General features: G+C 38.9%; 1 protein-coding gene across 2 annotated transcripts in view; it reads left to right on the forward strand.

Annotated features, from left to right (window-relative positions):
* The first annotated feature begins 4,420 nt into the window (after positions 1–4,420).
* trim36 (tripartite motif containing 36) overlaps positions 4,421–22,556 on the forward strand; it is a 37,082-nt gene continuing 18,946 nt past the window's right edge. The window contains exons 1-7 of one of the 2 annotated variants that reach the window (XM_042488763.1): positions 4,421–4,678; positions 6,273–6,519; positions 16,076–16,422; positions 17,834–17,980; positions 21,090–21,185; positions 21,961–22,098; positions 22,373–22,488. In XM_042488763.1, coding sequence (XP_042344697.1) covers positions 4,643–4,678; positions 6,273–6,519; positions 16,076–16,422; positions 17,834–17,980; positions 21,090–21,185; positions 21,961–22,098; positions 22,373–22,488 — 1,127 coding nt within the window. In that variant the 5' untranslated portion in view covers positions 4,421–4,642. The remainder of the gene's footprint in view (positions 4,679–6,272; positions 6,520–16,075; positions 16,423–17,833; positions 17,981–21,089; positions 21,186–21,960; positions 22,099–22,372; positions 22,489–22,556) is intronic. The other variant, XM_042488764.1, reaches the window with a different exon arrangement.

Genomic DNA, 22,556 nt, shown 5'->3' on the forward strand with positions numbered 1-22,556 from the left:
ATTCTATTCTATTTCAGGTGTGTGCCTCTGCTATTCTAGAAATTTTAATGCATATTAAATTCAACTAATTTCTATAAAACATTGATATATTCATATTTATAATTATTATATTATTACCAGCATTTTATTCTATTCTACACTCCACTGTAGCATTGTAATGATAAGCATTAAACCCTAATCTGTTCTACAGATTCACTAGTCTAGATAGATCTACACATATCTTTTTGTTTGTTTGTTTAATTTAGTTCTAGTCCTGTAAAATAATTTAAGGTGTGCCTCTGCTACTTATATTGACACCAAACCTATTCAGTTCAATTCTATTAAGCAATATATGTTAATATTAAGAAGCGACATACCCCCATCATTTAATTCTATCTAATTCTATCTAACTCTATTCTCCACTCTGAGAAGCAATGGATCCTTGTTTGTTCTATTAATTGAATAGTCTATATATACGTCCACACATGGGCTTGAGCATTCTATTCTATTCTATTCTATTCCTGTAAATATTTCTGTTCTGTTCCTCTACCAAACTAATCATACTAATACCAAACCTTTTTATTTCAATTCTATTAGGTATTATAAGTTAATGTCAAGTAATGATAAGCCCCCATAATTCAATCCTATTTAATTCTATCCCAGTTCTATTCTACACTCTATTCAATAGACTCTCTTCTGTATTCTGCTCTATTCTGTTCAATTCTATTCTATCCATGTAAAATATCTCAGCTGTGTGTTATGCTGGTATAATATGGCACACTATGCAGTTCAAAATATTGATATAATCTTAATCGTATAATCCTATGCTTCAACCATCCCTGTTCTGTTATTTTGAATGATATTATTATATATTATTATGTTGTAATATACCTCCATAACTCTGTTGGGCAGTAATAGTTCCATGTAGTAAAATTACAAAATAAATGTAACTGTATACTAAGATAAAAACATCTAATTGAATAACAGTTCCTAATCAAAAAGGGGTTTTGTCTGAATATATTATTTTTGGGGAAACAGTTTCTATATAATATAAAACATTCATCCTGTTGCTTTACATCTTCTTGCTGTGCAGGAATACCTTGTTTTGACATAGCCTTAACATTTTTCAGTTTTATTGCCCAGTTTAAAACATTTTTTTGAAAAGTAATAAGTAATCAAATGTAACAATGTACTATAAATAGATACATTACTTAACCAATATATGGAGCCACACTTTCTCTGTTCTGGTCTGTGTCAGTGCCTTGTGGCTGCAAGGCTGTTTTTCTATTCTTAGAGGAAAAAAAATGTGAAGATAAAGAGTTTAATTAGAGTCCTTATAGTCTCTGAGTGTGTTGGCGCTGCAGGCAGATCACAGACTCGTGTCAATATGTGGGACACTTGGCAGCAGCTGTGTGGTGAGACAGGGCACCGGGTTACTGAGGTGTGTATGAGCCTGCACAGGGAGGAGGCCTTTACCCATTTCACCCATTCCAGACTGACAGAATGTGTTGAAATTCATCTCTCCTGCTCCAATCTGAGCCATTCATCCATGCATGCATGAGCCTGTGTGTGTTTCATATGTGGGATGAAAAAAAAAGCGCGATTGACTCACTGGCCGGCTGCAGCTGCTGAATTCAGTGATATTTTAAAATTTAATCAGGCCTGTCTTGTATGATTGCCATCCATGTTTAGTCCTATCTTTGTGGTGTCAGAATAATCAGAGCGAATAAGCAAAAATTAAGATGCCAACAAACACACAACAAACACACAGTGTAACTATGGCCCGATTGTGAGAGAGTATTTGTTGGGTCTTTTTCTGTAGGCTGTAGTATCAAAATACACAACAGCATGACATGAGACTGTACAGACAGTTTGTGCTCCAAAATATCCTGTTTTATTTTTTGACCTCTTTACTGAACACGTGTCACTACATTTTTGATAGCTGTGTGAAAGAATAGATGTATTTAGGCCACGGTTACACAGTCTGTGGAAAACTCTCATTTATGGTGTTTTGTGGCATGCAAAGAAAATCCACGTCTGCAATTGCGCAAATTTAACAAACCAAATGAAACAGATCATACACTTTGAAAATGATGCATAACTTTATGGAGCCATTTGGATGTTTTAGCGTGCAGACACAGCTGGGTTTTGAATCTCATGGGTCCTAAAGGTCCCTATAGACCTCATCAGACCCGCCATTAGAAATCATTGACAAAGGGACAACATTTTCCAAATTGGGCCCCTCATCACACCCACTCCAGCACCACCAGTGGAGCATAGACCTTTGCATGGGCCCCACCGGGTCAAGGCTCATCTGCACCCTTTGACCCCTCCCTGGCTGTGGGTTTGGACTGCACCCACACAATATTTAAGTAAAACATTGTACTGTTGTAGCTGAAGGTATATGAGATAGATATCTAGACATGGGTGGAGTCTCTGTTGCCTCCAGTATGATTGTAGAGCTGCTGGTTTGCTGCCAAAAAATGCTTTTGGAAAAGTGAATGACTCAACAGAGTCCTAAAGATGCCCACAGTGCCCTCAGTGACTGTGCACACTCTTGATTGATTAAAAAATTTCACTTAGTCATTCTGTGCTGCTGCATACCATTATATGCTACACTTTACAGCCAAAAGACATTACTGCTCCCTCCCAAAAAGCTGTTGCATGGTTCATTTTGTTCTTTAACCAAAACATTGTTGGGTCGACCTGCTAGGGGGCCCCAATGTACAATAAAATGAACTGCAGACCTACAAAATGCCACTGCAGCAAGCAATTAGGAGATCATAAATCCCTGAAAGAATGAAAGGGACCCTGACATCAGTAGTGACTGTAAAGTTAACAGGAGTTATAGCCTTCACGGGCCTCTTTAATAAGGTATAGAAACCTTATATGAGGGCTGAAAACAGTAGCCGACTCTCAGACTAGAGACTGAAAACCTAGTTAGTCTCTCTTGTATAAACACTAAGTAAGATGATGCATGTATCTTGACAGTTTTTGTTTCAAATTACAATTTTAAGCACTGATATGCAGGTATATACCCCAGTGGAGTAGTCAGTCACACAGTGACAGACTACACAGTGCAATAATAGTATTTCATGCTGCCAACATCTGCAGACCAAAGACACTATCTACTACCCAATTTGACACCCTCAAGTACAATTTTTGTAATTTGTTTTTTATTGTAACGTCCTTGTCTACTCACATTTGTGAGTGTTTTTGTTACACTTATGCTTCAATTTCTGTGTAGGTGGTGTTTATCATTTATGTTGTATTCAAGCATGGCTCTATGGGTAACAATATAGGGGCAGACCATCACTTTGGTCCAGACTGAAATATCTCTACAAATATTTTATGTATTTTCATGAAATTTTCTACATTCATGTTCCCCAGAGGATGAAGCTCGCTGACTTTGGTAATCCCCTGACTTTTTAAAATAGTGCTACAAGCAGGTCAATGTTTTCACTTATCCAGTAAAAAGTACACTAGATGGAGAATTGAATTTTTCTCAGAATGAATTGTAAAAACTTGGTGATCGCTCTAGTGCCACCATCAGCTCAAAATTTTATTTCCACAAATACTTTGATTTAGCATAATGCTTTCACTTGACAAAATAGTGCTGTGCTATTTTTTCTGAATTATTATTATCTGATTATTATGGGAACATTTTTAATGGAAAAAATCCTTCTCTTTTTTCTTAATCCACTTTTTTTTCATGAGAATTTTTCTCAAAATGTTTAAATAATAATCTCATTTATTTGGAAAAAATAGAATTTTCAAGATATTAACTATGATTTTCTTCCCATTAACCTTTTTTTCTCTGAATTCCAAGACAACCATCTCATTGATTTAGAAAATAAGCAGATTTTCTTTTCATTAAAACTTCTCAGAATTAAGAATATTATCTTGTTGATTATGAAAACAAGGGCAGATCTTCCCATAAGCACTTCACTCGCATTGATGATACTGTTGTTCGAAAAAACAGAGGAAATGTTTTTCTCCACTCTCAAGTGAATGCATTACGCTTTCATAAATTTATAATCAGATATGTGTTAAACTAAAGACATTCCCATAACCCTGCTTCAGCTGCATGTTCTGTTTAATACTGATTAGCAAATGTCAGCATACTGCTGCCTGCTAAACATCTGCATGGTTAGCATTTAGCTCACATCACACTGTACCTACGTAGGGCTACAATAAATGTAGCAATTTCATTTCATCTTATCTGTACCTGATTGAAATAAGAAAATGAATGCAAAGCAAACTAACAACATTGTACACACTCTTGCCTGTCTATAAAGCACATGAATGGGCGACAAGTTGTTTTGGTGAGTTAATAAAGTTTACGAGGAGCACCTAACGGCAGGATGAGTTAGTTCCTATACAGCCCCCCCCCCCTCCCCCTCCTCCTCTCCTCCCCCTGTGTGAGCGTGTTTGTGTGCGTGCGTGCGTGCGCGGGCCCGCCCGCACGCTCTGCAGCAGTGAATTGGCTGCTGATTCACCGCAGCGCTGCCTCTCAGCGGCGTCACTCTATTTAAATTCACTCAGCCGTCGCTGTCGGCATCTTCAGCTCCCGTCCGAGAAGTTTGCTTTTAGCCCGAACAAAACAAAAAAACGCCGGATAAGGTGTTGTTTCACTCCCAGGCTTTATATTTTCTCCCTCAGTATGACTGCAGAGATGCGGCGTAGCAGCACAGTGGCGGTAAGTTGCAGAAGAGAAGCTTTATGATAAAAACGCTTTTTGTCTCGTCATTGTTTAACAGCCTGTAGCTTCTCCGCTGTGCGTATGAAGAGACCGGCTATTGTCGAAAGCACTTTCAGAGCTTTAAACTGTCGCCACTATGTGTCCATTCATATTGTGTCGAGTCATTGTTTCCTTTTTGAATGAAACAATGTTTAATTTTTGAATGAAATATTCGCTTTATGCAGGCTTTGAGGACACTCGTTGTTTTTCTCCTTTCTGTTTAAACTTCCTCTGTCTCTCTGTGTATTGTCTTTAAACACGTCCGGAGGCGTTTTTCCTAAATTAATGTTTGTTCACAACAGAAAGAAGATAGATTTTACTGGGGAGTTTTATCACACCGCCTGCAATAAATGAACAATCAGTCGGTAAATGTGGGAGGACAGTTTTCTTTCTGGAGCTCGCAGAAACGTTTTCAGCTCGTCTTCTGAAGGTTAAAACGTGCGCTGCTGGAATCGAGTATTTCACTGTTTGTCTATATTTAGCCAGCTGGGCTTAATCCCGTCTTATGTAATGTATCAGAAACATGGTAAAGACACCGTGGCTGGCTGGTATTGTGGTTGCATCAACTGCCTTTCAAGTAAAGTTGAATGCATGCCCATGTGGCACAAAATCACTACTTTAAACCCGAATCTCCCCACCTAAAAACTCATTTTTTTCCACCTCGCTGACACAAAATGTTTTCACAGCTTAAAGCACAGACAATAGGCCCATTTTAGCTGCATCGAAAATGTCCTAATAATAGGTTATTGTTCCAAGAATCAAAGACAGCTGTATCCTTGCCTCAAAGTATGAAGTCGCAGCCTTATTTCAGACTGAGCTGTGATGCCTTCTGTTGTTTTGTTTCCTCTTCATCTCTTGTAAGATTAAGATAAAGGATGACAGCAGCTGTGTTGGTGCCTTAAGTACAATTCTGTGTCATGGTGTTGGCACAATACTTCCTAATTTGGACACAATACCTTGAAAAATATTGATTTTCAATACAAGGGGAATAATTGATATGGAGGGCGTGCAATTTAAAATTTGTATTCACCCTTTGAAACCTGAGCAAAGAGGCTTGATTTCTTTCAAAAACATGGGAAGAAGACAGTGAGCTACATAAGAAATGACCCAAAAAATCTGAGGAAAGAAAATCACCTGAAAATTTAAAAATAATAATATTTTTAAAATACTTATTTCTTGCAATTCGTGGAATATTTCTTTTCGAGTTTTCTTGTTGCCTTTATCCCCATGTTTTTGAAAGAAATCGCATCAATTTGTTCAGGGTTCAAAGGTTTAAATAGCCTACGTGTAAAGTCGTCTGAAAGCAGCACATGATAAGTAATGTCATTCCAACTTTCAAAGGGTTAAAAGAGCACTGTTTAGGATTTAGTGGCACCTAGCAGTGAGGATTGCAGATTGCAACGAGCTGAAACTTCTCCCGTGTGCCAAGTGTGAACTCCCAGTTAGGATTCCAGAGTTAACTGTTTAGGAGGTTTTTACAGTGAGCTGAATTATCCGCTGAGGTCTCCTAGATATTTCTGACAACACTACTATGTCATATCTCCATCACCAGGTCCCGATCAAGAACATTGAGAGGGAGCTGATCTGCCCGATCTGTAAGGAGCTCTTCACGCATCCGCTGATCCTGCCCTGCCAGCACAGCGTCTGCCACAAGTGTGTCAGAGAGCTGCTGATGCTCAACCATGAGGACTCTTTTGACGCCGGCTCCGAGTGCTCGCTGCCGGGCAGCCCCAGGTCCAGGGTGCCCTCCCCTTCCATGGAGAGGCTGGACAGGCTTGTGAGATCAGGTGGGTCTCGGGGTAAGGAGGCAAAAATATTTCTTTCTGTAGATATAGTGCTTTACAGGAATGATATTATGAAAAGTGCAGGAGAGTGGATCTCACATTTCTCCAAGGTTAAAGGCGTTGTTGAGGCGTTAGTAGGAGCAGTGCTCGTGCTTTACTGTTGGACAGCCTGATTATGTGAGCTAATGGAAGCTAATAATCAGGCGATCACTGTACAGGAAGTGTGAAAATTGAATGCATCTCAGGCTGTTTCCAGGCAAGGCAATATGAGCTTTGTATCTGTCGTGCTAACTTCCTGTTACATTGTCTTCCTCCAAATTCCCTCAACTTCAATTTTTAGTTCTGCTGTCATTTGCATTCAACAGGTTTCAGTGACTGCAGCCTGGGATTTACCTCCTGTAGAAAATAATAAAAGGCTGTTTTATAAGGAAGTTATAAGAAAATATGTGTTTACAAATAGGAATGTAATATGATTAGCCAACTCACAAACAACACCACCGTGAAGAGCCAATGCAAATTAAAGGTTGAGGGCAAATAAGGCTGTGGAAAGTCTGCGAGACAAAAAATGGGCCAAGCTTAATTGTATGTGTGGGTTTTAGTGCGGCACAGACCCCCCCTCCTTGTCCTACATAAACAAGAACAAACCTTTAAAAAAAAAAGCTTAATAATTTTACAGCTCAGCCATAACATTGTCAGTCAACACGTCCTCCTCTAGTCCTGTCTGTTTTCACAGGCGTCATTAAAGAGACAGCAGAGGAACTTGACAAACTGTAGTTTTGTCTCCTGAGAGAAAATAAACGTTGACAAGCTCTCTCAAGCCCTAATTGTCTCCGCTGTCTGCCTCTAATGGCCCACGGGCATCAAACATCCCCTCAATCATGCATGGACTCACATATTCATTTGAAAATGTTTTAAGAACAGAGAGATCGCTTTCACTCCACCTTTAATCGGATATACAAGCATATGTGTGTGTTTTGTGTACACATGAGTGAACAAAGCACATCTGTAAGCTCCTAAACTCTTAAACCGAGCTGAGCTGCAGGGAGGGAAAGCTGTGGTCGAGGTGGGGGTTGCAGGTAGCTAAATTAACTTGTCACAACATATTTTGAGTTCTCTGCTGAGCACATGGCTCTACTGCAGCCAAGCTTGAGCAGGTCAATGTCTAAGCCTTGAAAACTACCCAGTGGGGACACAAGACTGCCTTTCTGCTTTCTGAGAGCTCTGGGCTGCAGGCCATGTCCAAAAAGATGTTGTCTCATTTGTACTCTTGTCCACTCTTGTTGACAAAACCAGAGTTGTGTCTGACTTCCATACTCATACTGATTCTAAGCCGGTTTTGAGTGTTTACATACTGGAAAACAGACAAAATTAAGATCAGTTAAACAGACAGCATGCATACTAGAAACATTAGATTATTTAGTTACCTGTTGATGTACACTATTGTCCTATAATGCAATGTAATAAAGGAAATGGAGGTCCTACTTAATGATGAAGAGGCGGCTGCAAGAATATCTTAAAGAAAGTAAAGTAATATGCAGTGAAACCTGCCAGTGCAAATGTATTATTTTGCAGGGTGTATGCAGCTCCTTAAAATAAATTAAATTCAGTTTTATAATTATTGGGCCCTGAAAGCCATTAAATATTCTTAAAATGTCTGTTGTTAGGTCTTAATTGCTACAAACATTTAATCTAATTTTATTTATTAGTCTTGTTTTTTCATGTCAAAATTAGTTAAGCTGCTCTGCAAGGAAGTCCACATTTCACACAAATCGTTTAACCTGCCACTAACTGTCTTAAAACCTACTTACCTTTTGGTAAAATGTATTATTACCCTAATTCACTTAAATTTATATATAAATATATATACCTGCAGACACCGCATTCTCTTTAGGATACAAAATAACTGACACACTTAATACCATTTTTGTACTAACTGGAAAAGATATATGTTATGACAAATGGTTTATGCTTCATGCTGTGTGTATTGGTATGGAAATGGGACACAACTCAGTAGATATAAATAGCTGATTTATCACTGACACTTATAGTTGTGCTTTGATATTTAAATGCATTTAAATGTTTGATACTGAACACAAACACTCATGTATATTCAGTGTCCCAAATCCATACTACACACTTATTTTTAGCAGATGTATGAGTGTTCATACTGAGGAAACTACAAAATAAACTCAAAACACTCAGTATGCATACTAAAAGTGTGTGTTGATGTACAGCTCAGACGCCCGACTGAAAAACTGGCATTGTTCATTTCTGCAAACAATGGATATGTTACATTTGTACACTTCATATGTATGACATAGTTGGGATTACATGTGTATGAGTTGAGTTTCTTGTGAAGAGGAGGAAGTGGATGGCATGACACCTGAGTGAGACGACAGCAGATCAATGTTCAAGTCTCTCAAACGTGGTTATATTTAATGAGAGTTCAGTGCACAGTCGCGCTTGTAACATCCAAACTGGGTATAAGCCAACATACTATGTTTTTTCTAACCATAACTCAATGTTTTTTGTGCCTAAAGCTAACCACAATTTAACCACAGTGTTGTTGCAATAAAAAAATGAAAAGTGAAATCTAAAGAAACGTTAGGTTTCAACATATTTGCTACGTATTAAACATACAAATGTTACATATCAGTTGTCTGCAGAAACATACAGTGCCAATATTTATTCTGGCGATTGAATTGTAATGTTGGACAGAAATTGAGCTCACAGATGGAAAAATTTGCATCTTATTTTTGGTGAAATGGTGGTGAAACAGCTCCAGAAACACTGTAAAGGAAAATAAGTACTGTGAAGTTTAACTGGAAGTAGTACTCAAGCTGCAGTTTGATGTCTGATAGTTCAAGGATTTCTCTATATAATGATTTCTCGTATAATACTGAAAAACTGTAAAAATACACGGTGTAGTATGGATTTAGCACACAAAGTTATTTCCTTAAATCAGATTGGTTTGTCATCAAATGTGTCTGTGGCCCACATTACGTAAAACTGAGCCTGGTATCCATTTAACTGAGATGCCAAGTCGCCTTGCAGCTACACTGAACCCCACAGCTAAAGAGATCCCCAGAGTACAGTGAGGTGAACTCGTTTTTGGGAGCCATTGAGCTATTCATGGTTCAAAACCACTGGGACCGGTCTCCCAGACACAGCCTCCCTCATTCAGACTCTCCTCTTCAACCTGAATGAGTTCATTCTTCACTGGCAGGGCTGCATCTGTTGACGCAGGAAATAATCAAATCCAGCTTTTTGAGTAAACAAATCTCGCACCTTGCTGAAAGCCGTTTTGTGCTCAAGGACAGCTCTGCCATTTTTATAGTCTCATTCTGACTGATTGTGCATTTATGCACACTGTTTTAAGTAATTTAAGACTTATTTTAAACGTACTGTTCCTTTAGCAGCATGTCATGAACGAACTGCACCGTTTATTTAGTCCATTCACGAGTTTAGTGCGAGTGGAATTCCCACTGGGATTATTCAGAGAGGTTGTTCCCGTGTTAAGTGCATTTAATCAGCAGATTACAAAACACAAATTCTCTGTGTTGAGGAATTTTTAGGAGACCTTAAAGTACGCTATGAGCACATAAACTCCCAAACAGAAAAAAACGAGTAATTCTGTTGTCCGCCTCCAACTCTGGGAGATCAGATCATTGGTAGCCATGGTGACGCAACCTGCCTGTAAGGAATGAATGAGGGATTAGGTGAAGGGAGAGAAAGAAAAGACTTAAGGCTATATTAGTCAGTGTGCAGCTTGGACAAGCCTTGCTCTGCATGGACAGAGGGAAGGCGGTTACTAAACCTCATCAGCATTGTTTCTCAACTTCATCTTATTTTATGTTGCCGGGGCTCAAAACAGGGCATGAAGCATTTCTGTTCAACAGCTAACTCTTGACAAATGCCCTTTAGAGTCTAAGTGTGAGTGCTGTTAATGGAATAGTTTGACATACTGGGAAATATGCTTAGCAATTTTCTTGTCAAATGTTCGATAAGATTGATACCACTCTCTTATATCGACGTTAAATATGATGTAATTTGCAGTGTCCCTGCTGAAATAAAGTAAACTGAATCGTGGACAAACCTGTGGAAAACTAAAGCCTCATTACTAAGGTTCAAATTGGGAAAAGAGTGTAGAGTGCCAGTCACAAAAACAGTCACAGATTGGTTGCTCACGCTCACCCTTTTGTTACTAACTACACTTCACTCATATTCAGTGGCAGGACTCCCAGTTAGTGTAATTGTATGTAAATAATTATCAAGTTTATGCAACTATTGTCTCTGTGAATGGCAGAAAGATACATTGCTTTAATGTTGCTGCTGCAGGGATTGTGAGACAGAATTATCTCCTTTCTTTTTGTAAAGGACGGTCCAGTGTCTCCTTTCCTAAATGAGATGGGAAAGGAAGAATTGAAGCACCTTTTTTAGCATTTAGAGAATTTAAGCAACTCTTGTTTATTATGACTTCTACTTAGGTATTTCGGGTCATTTTACTCAGTTATGAACCCCCCTAAGCATTTAAACGCAGCCCGTGATTAAAATATATATATTGCTGATAGGAGGATGTTTTTATGTTTTGGACAGAGCCGAGTGAGTTGTTTGCCTGTTTTCAGTCTTGATGTTAATTGAGCTAAGCTAACCCTCTCCTGGGTCCAGCTTCATATTTAGCAAGAAGGCGAATAAGCAAATTTCCCAGAATGCTTGACTGTTCTTTTTAATGCAAATTGCTGACATTTTTATTGCAGAAATGTGATTTGTCTAGTTCTGAACATTTGTTAAACTCAGTGTGGATTTTGGCTTAAACTAAGTGCACAAATCAAGAGTTAATTGTTCGCTCTAACTGTTCACATCTCGTATGTATATTCAAAACAGTATGTTTTGTATTTCACTCTGAACTGCATTACTAATTTTTTTCTTCAGTTTACTTTTATGTTGGCTTTGTTTATTAAATGTCATGATTTTTTTTTAAAAAAAAAGGTATCTCACGTCACTTCACATTATGTATTGTTTCTTTTTCTTGTTGGTCTCACCTCACTTCTCTGTTCATTGCTTGCAGCCACAGTGCGAAGGTCGTTTGGAAGTCGAGGTAGACGCGGGCTCCGTGTTTTGAGTAGCTGTAGTGAGTACAGTGTTACTAGACCCCCTGTTAAACCCTAGTTTGGTTTTACCTTTTTCTCTACTTAGTCTACTTCAGCCCTGTCAACACAACCATACAAACTCACACCACTGGTTGATTTTCCAGGAGAATTACCGCAGTCACCGCATTTAGTGATGATTAATTAATTGTTAGACATTTAATGCTAGGTGATGATAGTTGGAATTAAAAGGCATGTACCTCTTAAAAATGTCCACTGAGCTTTTCCTATTATCTAAAATTAACAGTGTATTTAAAGATGATGGTAAGGAGAGGCAAAAATGCCTGAGGTTATTCTCATATCATTTTTTTTTCTTCTTTTTTCCCCACCTTTTTGTCAAACTTTGATATTTAATTTTGTAAGTAGGTTAGAAAAGGAATTAGTGAAATGAAAGGGGAACAGAGAAAACCTTGAAGCGATGATGAGTCAGCATATGACTAAAAAGGAGTGGCGTGGAGGAAAGTAGGAGATGAGAACTGAAGGAAGGTAAGGCCAAAAAAGGGAGTTTTGGCAATTGGCAAAAAGAAATTGAAAGACTAAATTTAGTGAGAAAGGGGTGAGGATGTTTCCTAGGAGTCGAAGGGGGACAGGAATGTGTGTGTGTGTGTGTGTGTGTGTGTGTGTGTGTGTGTGTGTGTGTGTGTGTGTGTGTGTGTGTGTGTGTGTGTGTGTGTGTGTGTGTGTGTGTGTGTGTGTGTGTGTGTGTGTGTGTGTGTGTGTGTGTGTGTGTGTGTGTGTGTGTGTGTGTGTGTGTGTGTGTGTGTGTGTGTGTGTGTGTGTGTTCAGACTAAGCTTTGCATTCATTTCGTAAAACCTGTTGGCAAGTAAACCTGATTTACTGAGACAGAGAACTGTTAGTCTGTGTTTTTTTTATGGGTTTAAAACACACACACACACTAAAAGAAAACCTACAATATGTTTGGGCTTGCTAACATTCGTAATAGGCTTTAACAGACTGCCGTCTGTGTGCCTTCAGGGTACATATTATACTTCACTCGACAGTCATTAGTGTTTGAGAAACAGTTTATAAGAATGCAGACCTGTTTCAGCTTACCTCTAATCATTTTGGGTATGATGAATTGAGAAGTGTCAGGCTGCTGGCCAAGTAAAACAAGACTGAGTAATAGTTTTTTTTTTTTTGGTTATTAGGCTGACTGATGCAGTTATTAGATGTGCTCAGTGGATGTTTTTAAAACATGTCATTCTCTTGTGTTTGAAAGCACAGAAAAAAGCCACTCTGTACTGATACCCTCAAAGAATAAAATATAGCTGGAGTCAGCTCAAAATAGAATAGCAGCATAAAGTGACACAGTGGTTTCATCAATAAAAATATCTTTGAAAAAGTTAGTAAATTCAAGCATGAAAAACTAAAAAAATGATTGAAACCCTTTTTATGACGATAATTTAACATCAGACCAAGAAACTCTTCCTTAATTTCCTGTAGGGCTTCAACTACTGATTATTTTCATTATTCAGTAATTAATTCAATCAAACATTAAAATAGAAGCCATGTATTTTTCTGTGGATCCACCAATCAGTTAGTCAGCTAACTGTTGCAGCTCTTATTTCCTATTTATTAGATTTTTATGCAGATTACAGTCTGAAAAATTCCTCCACTGACAGAACAAATGTTTGGATCACAAAACAATATTCATCAAGCCTGAAAAAACAGCACTGGGTTGCACCAGCCATGAATTAATTCAAATGTAGCGTAATTTACGTTAATTTAACTAACTTAGGCCAGAATTTACACACAGTTAACATTTCAAGGGTTGCGCCAGATGAAATGGTTCTAATGTAGAAGTAAGTTACAACTTAACATTAACACAGCTCTACGGTTAAATTAGCGAGATTAAATTTATCGTGTAGTTTGGACTTTGCACCCTAATTCAAAGGTATACTATGCAAGATTGTCTGTTACTATTTGTAAACGCAGAGTGAGGATTTAAGGCAGAACTTAACCAATTACCAAAGTGGATGGAGGGAATTAAATCAGAAGAGGTTAAATCTCCAGCAACACCTGTAGTATTTAGAACAGCTTTATTGCAAGACCTATGCATTTTGGCTTGTGGTCCTCCAGGATGACCCCGATGAAGGCCACAAGCCAAAACGTGTTGGTCGTGCAATAGAGCTGCTCTAAATACTGTGTAGTGATGTTGGAGATTCAACCGCCTGTGTTACTGTTTGCAAAACAAGCTCACCAGCGAAAGTGAGAGTAAAAGACAACCAACGATTCATTCTTGCTTGGTATTTTGCCTGCTAAATTTGCATTGTTCTGGCACCCAACCTCACCTGAGCGCTGTGTATATATATATCACAGAAAATAAGTAGAAAATAAGAAAATACAGGCAGAGGGCAGAATCTTTGCAGATAAATACAGCACTACAACACTTCTAGTGGGCCATTGTTGTATGTCTGTATAATCTTTTTTTTTTCTTTTAGGAAAATCCTGCATAGTATGTCTTTAAGAGAGAACATCTGTAAAGCTGGTGCAATGGGCTGCAGGACTATAAAAAATTCCCTCGACTGTATGACCAAATTCAGTTTTAAAAATGTGAATGTTAATATGCAGGCATGAGCCCGTTTACAGTAATAACCTAATGAAACCTAAAAATGCTCCATCAGTTCAAGCATCAATCTGTGTCTGAAGATTTGTGCACAGGAAAGAAAACAAGCCCCTTTTGCTCTGCAATGACTCGTCAGTTTCTGCCTTCGACTCTGCAACCCTCTGCAGATCCACAAATCAACACGCACACACACATGCACAAACTTTGCCGCAGGCATCTCTTGTTTCGCTCATACCTGCAGTAGCTACAGACCACAGAACCTGAGTCAGTTTCCCAACATGACATGCATGTAAATACAGACACACATACACGCACTCACCGTCATCATTCATTGGTTTACATATGAAATCTTTCCGCAAGACAAGAATTCACCCGATGACTTCACTGTCTTAACAAAACCATGTCACCTTCATCACCATCGTCAGACTGAGTCTTTCGTCATAATGTCACACCACAGTGCTCAGTTCACGTTCTGTCATATGAATTCATGCAGGAAGGTTAATCAATGTGTAACAAACAGCACTCAGGTTTGTCAGAACACAGATTTTAGCTCCAGGTAATAGACCGTCCCCGCACTGTCACAGTCTTTAGTTCTACTCATGTCACACGGCATGACTACACATATCAGTGTTTTTATGTTTGTTGCTCTGTCACTGCTTTTCCCTCAGCTGCATCGTCTTTGCAAAAGTGAAGTAGTTTTCCTGTATTTTGCTTACCTGAGGAGTGTTTGATTTAATTTCCAGGTCCTCGGAAACGAAGTGGAAAAACTGGCTTGCAAACAGAGATAAATCCAGCACTCCTCGCTTCCCCTGTCCCCCAAAAACGTGAAGCAATATTTCTGTCATTTATTTTGCAGTGTATTGTCTTTAGTTTGCTGGCTTTGTTTGAGTCTGTGCTAACAGTGTTTTGCGCCCCCCCCCTCCCAATGCTTGTGTCTGTGATGTGACCTTGTGTAACAACTCCTTTATTTCCACCTCATGTTACTGTGTCGCTGCTTTGTTATGATGCTGCTGCTGCATCAGTAACAAGCACAATGTTGTGAGAAACTCTTGAAAGCGATGTTGCTTCAAGAGGAGTTTTGTCATGTGAAAACAAGTGTTGATGCATTGAACTGGACATGTGGTTTTAAAGTTCAATTGCAGGACATCTTTTTATTTTAAATTTCATCTATTCATACTTGCTTGATTTAAAAAATCTTTGATTTGTCATTTTAATTTTCTAGATCGCTCATTTCATTTCCTTTGTCCAGATCATTGTGAGCACTTACATCCTGTTCACTCCTGTGGTAAATGTTAAATGACTTGCAGTGCAAAATTGATTTCTCATACAGTGCATTCTCTATAAGCTCCAAGGATGCCATCCTCCTGTATGTCATCACTCGTCAGCCTGCCCCAGCACTCTTGGAAAGTCTCTCTTCCTGGACTTATTTCCTTGTAATGACGACTACTCAATAAATTGCCTGTACTGATGTTTTGGTGCATACATCCATGTCCCTGTGGAGTAGTCGTCATGTGGAAATAAAGCACAAAGGGAGACAAGCTGAAGCCCTATATGTGAAAGCTTATATATGCTATCAAAGGCATTTTTCCCTTAAGATCATACTTGGCACATCACACAGATGATGTAATGCTGCTTTGTGAATCTCGGCCCAGAATGTGTTGAACACAAATCGGGGTTCACATTTTTCAAAGCCTCTATTCGACGCTCTTGGAAACTATGCCTTCAGTGTCATTTGAAATCAAAGAACATTGTTGTTGTCAAAATAGGGCCTCAGACAAGATTTGAAACTGGGTGACCCAAAGCTTTGTATTCACATTATGCATGATCTTTTCTCACTTGCCCTCCGCTCTCCTCCAGGCTCCATCTCGTCCCCGGGGTGGCGCAGAGGTTCTGTGACTCCCCGGGTCACCACCATCCCATGCCCAGGCTGCCAGCATGACATTGACCTTGGCGAGCGCGGCATCAGCATGCTGTTCCGCAACTTCACCCTGGAGAGCATCGTGGAGCGCTACCGGCAGGCGGCCCGGGCAGCCATCGCCATCATGTGTAACATCTGTAAGCCTCCTCAGCAGCAGGAGGCTACAAAGAGCTGCATGGACTGCAAGGCCAGCTACTGTAATGAGTGCTTCAAGATGCACCACCCCTGGGGCACGCCCAAAGCTCAGCATGAGTATGTTGGTCCCACCACCAATTTTAGGCCCAAGGCAAGTACCGTCACCACCTTATGAAGGCTTTATCTTGCGTTTTGTTTTTGGTTTTTTTGCACTATTTATCTGTTATGTCCTAAGGACTTGACTCAGGATAAACAGGAAGTAGAAACCTGTTGGCTTTTTTAACGATCTAGCCACTACAATAAAGGTTTTAAATGTAATTCCTCCTCGTTTCCCACATTTTTGGAGTGCCTGAATTAACTTAACTGTGAGCACCTGACACAAGTTTTTGACCTATCTTTGATTATACAGAGCAACCAGTCATCCCTCTCCTTTACCTAGATTTTGTTTCAGTTGGACTATGAACATCTCTCAGGAGATAAATCGTCGCATGACTCATAAACAAACATTAGCATGTACAGATTAGTCTTTGCTCAGTCTTTAAATGACTAAATGAGCTTTGAGAAGTAATCTGCTCGAAATTGTTCACTATCTGTTTTTTCTAATGATTAATTTCTCATCAGGAATATCTCATTTGTGTTAGTTGGCCCTTTGATTAGTCAACGTGTAAAGCCCCCCTTTACTCAGAAGTGTTTTTTCTTCTGTTGTGCTTCCTAAAATGTCTTATCTTGATTATACTGGCTTGTATCTGTGCAAAGTTTATCATGAGAGAGTCGTTTTCACATTCCTCTACTAAAGGTGCAAAGCTCGTGCACTTTCCCCAAAATCTTATTTAAGCATATGCCTGGTAAAATAGATTAGGGACATCACTAATATGAAAAGCCAAATGCTGTCTGATGGGAGAACAGACTTTGGCTAACACCGTCAAAGAAACCTGAAACCTCCAGCGCAGAGCAGACTTGTCAGTACAGAGGGCAGAGACGGTAGCAAACATAGTAGAGTGTGCAGTTTTGGGATGTAAACTGAACCTGAGGCTTCCTTCCACTATTTTTAACTATTATGTGGAAAAAGCATGTCAAACAGAGCAATAATATTAGTGTAAAATTGTGTCTAGAGAGGGATTTTAATATCTTAAATCATACAATATGTATGTTTAAGCAAATGTCGCCACTTTGACATAATCTAATATATGAGGAGTTTAATTCATTATATACCACACTTTTCTCTGTATCTTTCTCTGTGACCACTAAATTGATTGGAAAGTAGCTGCCTTTGTCAATATATTGCATTGCTCTGTCTAATCCGTTTGTAGATCAAACAGTGAAATGCTGTCTCTGATAATTTGAGGATGAGGATCTTGGCAGTTTAAAAAAAAGTGCTGATTTAAATGTATTTTAAGATCCTTCAGGAAGTGGGTCACAGAGAGTTGTCTGGATGCTTTTTTTGTTAAGATTATCTTCCTGTTTCACTTCAGCTTGTTTTTTAATCACTGTAGAATTAATATGCACTAAAAGTTTTTTCCCCCAGTGGATTTTAACTCATTATGTTCTGTTTGATATTTAAGGTGCTCATGTGTCCAGAGCATGAGATGGAGAAGGTGAACATGTACTGTGAGGTGTGCAAACGACCCGTGTGTCACCTCTGCAAACTGGGAGGATCCCACGCCAACCACAAAGTCACCTCCATGAGCAGTGCCTACAAGATCCTCAAGGTACGGCGTTCAAACACGTTAGCGCTTTGAGAAAAGAGAGGTTATCTGCTATGGGTGTGTGTCAATTGAACAAACTGGAATTTGTAATGAGTCATTTGGAGTGCAACCCAATACAGTCACATGATAAAGATTAAACTGAGCTGAAACACCTTTTAACCTGGATCCTATTTTTACATGTTTTTGTGTTTAAATGACTAATAGAAACAATATTTTTTTAAAAAACTTGGCCATTATTGATCAAGAGCACTGCAGCCAGCAGCAGCTAAATAAGCTGCAATGTAAACTGACTCGCACCACCAATTTAAAATTTTAAAAATTCTTGCTTTCACCACAGACTGGATCAGATTGTTATTTAGAGTATCTGATAACTTTATGGAAAGGATCTCTAAAGAGACAGACCTTTTATTTAACCAGAAACGGCCCCAAAATCATGATGCTCAATCCACTAGACTCCACTTAAATAAGCAGTCATTTTACCATTAAAAAACACACTTCAAAGTCAACAGAAACAAAAGAAAACCAACAAAAGCTCTCTTGGTCTGTATCTCCAATGTTCCAAGAACTGGCAAATCTGGTTTGGTTGAAATAAACCCTTAATTCACCCACTTATATGTGAAAATATGCTGGCACTCACACACACACTAAAATTACTGTTTATTTAACTGGATTTTGGTGGGGATGGTGATTCCAGTTTTGGGCCTGTTTCTGGTTAAACAAAAGTGGATCTTAGTCCCTAGAAAAAGGTCTATCTCAGTAGAGATTCTTCCCATTGTCACACACTAAAGTGGTAAAAACAAGGACATACAGTGGATGTAAACTGAGGAGGCATAGTGCCCACAGTGGTTACATTGCAGCCTGTATTGCGGCTGCTGGCTGCAGCCCTCTCTCTCATCACTGGACCCATTTCAAAAATTGTTGTCCCCATTACTCACTTGGACAAAAACATGAGGAAAAAGGGTCCAGATGGAAAAATACCAAAGTTTCACTTTAACAAAGGCTTGAAATGGAGTCGAGGCTCAGCAAAGCAGCCTTAGAACTTGTAATTATTGATGTATTTACACTGAAATCTCCAGTAACCACCATTTTGTGAAGATATTCCATTTTTAAATGGTACAATTTACACGACTCCCAGGCAAATCGATTCTCAGAAATTTACAAAACTCAATTTAATAACAGGAAATGGAGTAAAAGCTTTTGGATGAGTAATATCTTTCCATTCAGTGGGATTAGTGCTTTAAGTATTTAACAAAAAAGCCTTAAGGAGGTGTTTTGTTGTGCTGTACCACCCACTGACTGACTGCTCTCTGGATTTGTCATCTCCTGCTGTAAAATTAATGTCTGACCTGTACCTGTGCTGGCATGCACCAGACCTTAGATATCAATCTCTCTTCTTTTGGAAACTGAAACCCAGGCAGGCTGGCTAACTGGGTTAAAACTAATTGGTCTCGCGTGTGGTCGCCAGATTTTTGCCACTCGGTAGGAATAATTTCAATCACCTTGAGTGTTTGGTTTAGCTTCTGTAGAGACAAAACTGTCAGTAGTTTATGTTTGCTATGACAGCACCAGGCAACACACTGAAACCTTTAACAGAAAAGGTTTTAAGTGAAACATATCGAATAGTAATTTAATCTTGTTGGCATGAACACACAGCTTTGTGGAGTTGATGCGGGGTGGTTCAGCGAGTCGAGGCAGAATCTGTGTGAAATTCAATCTGCTCGTCTGCGTTGACACAAACACCACAGTGCTTAATATTTAATGGGACCATTTGTTCCCCATAATTTTGTGTGCACTGTATCTACAAATTGTTGGAAGATGTAATCACATATCCTAGAATACGTCATCAGTCAGGAAGTAGTTTGGGTTTTGCACTGTCATATTATTGTGATACTAGTGTGTGCTGTTTTGCACACTGCTCCCACTGAAACTGGCTCTCACATACTAAAGGGACATACAGGGTCATACAGGACACGCTGCACATGTCCCGAACAGCTGCAGCTGCAGTTGTGAATATGATATAAGATGAGAGGAAAATGTGACCCATGTCAGAGCTCGGGAATGTGAGCACAAAGTCCCAAATCCTGCTCTACTCCTTAAAATGACACACATTTTAATGAACTTTTTTTGTGTATGCAGTGCAGATGTTGATTAAGTGACAGTCATGAAAATTATATCTTATTTAAGGGTCCCCAGGGATCCTTAAAGTGTATAGTATTTGATATTCAAGGTCTAAAAATGTATTGCAATGTCTGGAATAATAGAAGAGGCATTGCATTTTTTCCCAGTTTTTCTGTTTGTTTTACAGGTATTTTATACCCCACAACAATAACTCTTTGATCATTGTCTAATTCCTATTTATTTGTGTGTTACCACTTGGTAGGTTTTGGTAATACACCTTGTGTGGCTGTAATGTAGGGTTAGGCAAAATAACAATAATATGTTGATATTGTGATCTTGGATTTTGGATATCATATAATCATAAGTGTGCAGTTTTCCTGGTTTTAAAGGCTTTCAGGAAATTGATGAAATTTTCTGACCTAATCACACTGTTCTAGTTGTTTCATTATTTGCCTTTGCCCACTTTGTCGTTATGTCCACATTACTGATGACTATTTATCAAAAATCTAATTGTTAATATTTTGTGAAAGTACCAGTAGTCAACCCTACAATATAGTCACAATGTTGTTATCAAGATAAATGGTCAATAATATTGTGATATTTGATTTTATCCTCATATCACCCAGCCCTACTGTGATGTACATTTTAACTCAGAAGGACGTGTTTATCCAACTTCTGATTTGAGGGCCTCAGTAAGGGGGAAAGGAAAAATGCCAAAAACATGACACTGCAAGCATGCAATGATTCGTATGAGGCGCTGTGTGAGCTTAAGCCCTATGCTCGCACTAAAAATGCCCTTTCAGAGTAAACTGCAGGAAAATTTGGATAATTATTTCAAAAGATTAAGAGAAATGGAGATAGAAAAGGTTTTAAAATGTCATTGAAGTTGTGTTTGAAAACTGTGCAGATATCTTATTTGCCATCTTAGCGCTGTGTCATTGTTTTACGGTTTGATAAACTCACTGTATCTGCTGCTGATCTTTCGTCTCCCCAGGAGAAGCTGGCCAAGAGTATCCATTACCTCATCAGCAAAGAGGACCAGGTCAGGGCTCAGATTACTGATCTGGAGCAGCTCATCAATCAGACTGAGGTGAGCTGACTCATGCTGCTGAAGGTCCTTTTTTCACTCCACTCCCAAAATTACATCTCTTAAACCCCCTTCAGATCTACACGAGTTGATAGTTCTTGAAAACAGGAGGAATGTGGTGCCTTTTCTTACAGAATACAAATATTTATATAGCTCTCACAAAACCAGTCTGTTATGTTGAGGAACAATCCCACATTATGTTTGGATGTATAAGGAAAGGTCATGAAACAAACAGTATGCAAAACCAAGGAAACACAGAATTTGCCTACCAGTTTCCCTCCTGCACGTCTGAGTTTCAGCTGAGCTTGTTCCCCTTTTTACTTTGATGCTTTTTTATTTATTTTTTTTAAATATCAGTTAAAGTATGACATACTACTCGTAATAATTTTCTGAACGGTGAATTTGAATTTTACAATGTGAACTTGGAACTTTTACTTCCTTGACTGTAACCTTAAAATGGGTGTGACATACATTAAATCTTTAAACTTTTGTCCGTGTTCATATCCACTATCTGTCAAGCTAAAGTTTTAATACCAAAAAACAGCATATAGTTTAATACAGTAACTGTTCTGTCACTCTTGAATCTATACTCGTGTATGGATGGAAAACAAGGAGGATGATCACATATTTCAGGATAATGTGTTGATGCTCTGTGACCTGACTTTACACTTTCTGAAGCAATGCTCACACTACATGTTAGCATTTAAGGAGGGATATACGATAGGAACATTTTATTTTCTTTTTACATAAAGATAACAAAACTTTCTTCTTCTTGAAGGAAAATGGTCAGCTGGCCGAGCGTAGAGCCAACGAGCACTTTGAGCGTCTGTTTGAGACTCTGCAGGAGAGGAAGTCGGAGATGCTGAGGTCAATCGAACAGTCTCGAAACAGACGTCTGGACCAACTCAAGGCTCAGGTATGAAATACCTGGACTGACTTTTATTTCTATTAAGTATCCTCTTCGTCCATGCATCATCCTTCTGCTCATCATATTTTCACCTGGAAGAAAACGAGAAATCAGGATTGCATTAAACACATGATGATTAGTATGTCGTAGGTGATTTCCTTTATGTCTGATTAGGGGTGAGAAAAGAGCCTTTAGGATGAGAGGATACTGTTCAGTACAGACTCACTTGTTTTAATCAATTTCAAAATGTTAAAGTACCCTGACTTTTCAAAATGTTTCCCAGGTGGAGGAGTACCAGGGCATGCTGGAGAACAGCGGTCTTGTGGGCTACGCTCAGGAGGTGCTGAAAGAGACCGATCAGTCCTGCTTTGTACAGACTGCAAAGCAGCTACACACCAGGTAGAGCTGGGTGACACTGACATTTTAACTTAAATGAATGAATGTTTTTTTATTGTTCATTTCACACA

The sequence above is a fragment of the Plectropomus leopardus genome, chromosome 6 (assembly GCF_008729295.1).
Source record: "Plectropomus leopardus isolate mb chromosome 6, YSFRI_Pleo_2.0, whole genome shotgun sequence".
Classification (NCBI taxonomy): domain Eukaryota; kingdom Metazoa; phylum Chordata; class Actinopteri; order Perciformes; family Serranidae; genus Plectropomus; species Plectropomus leopardus.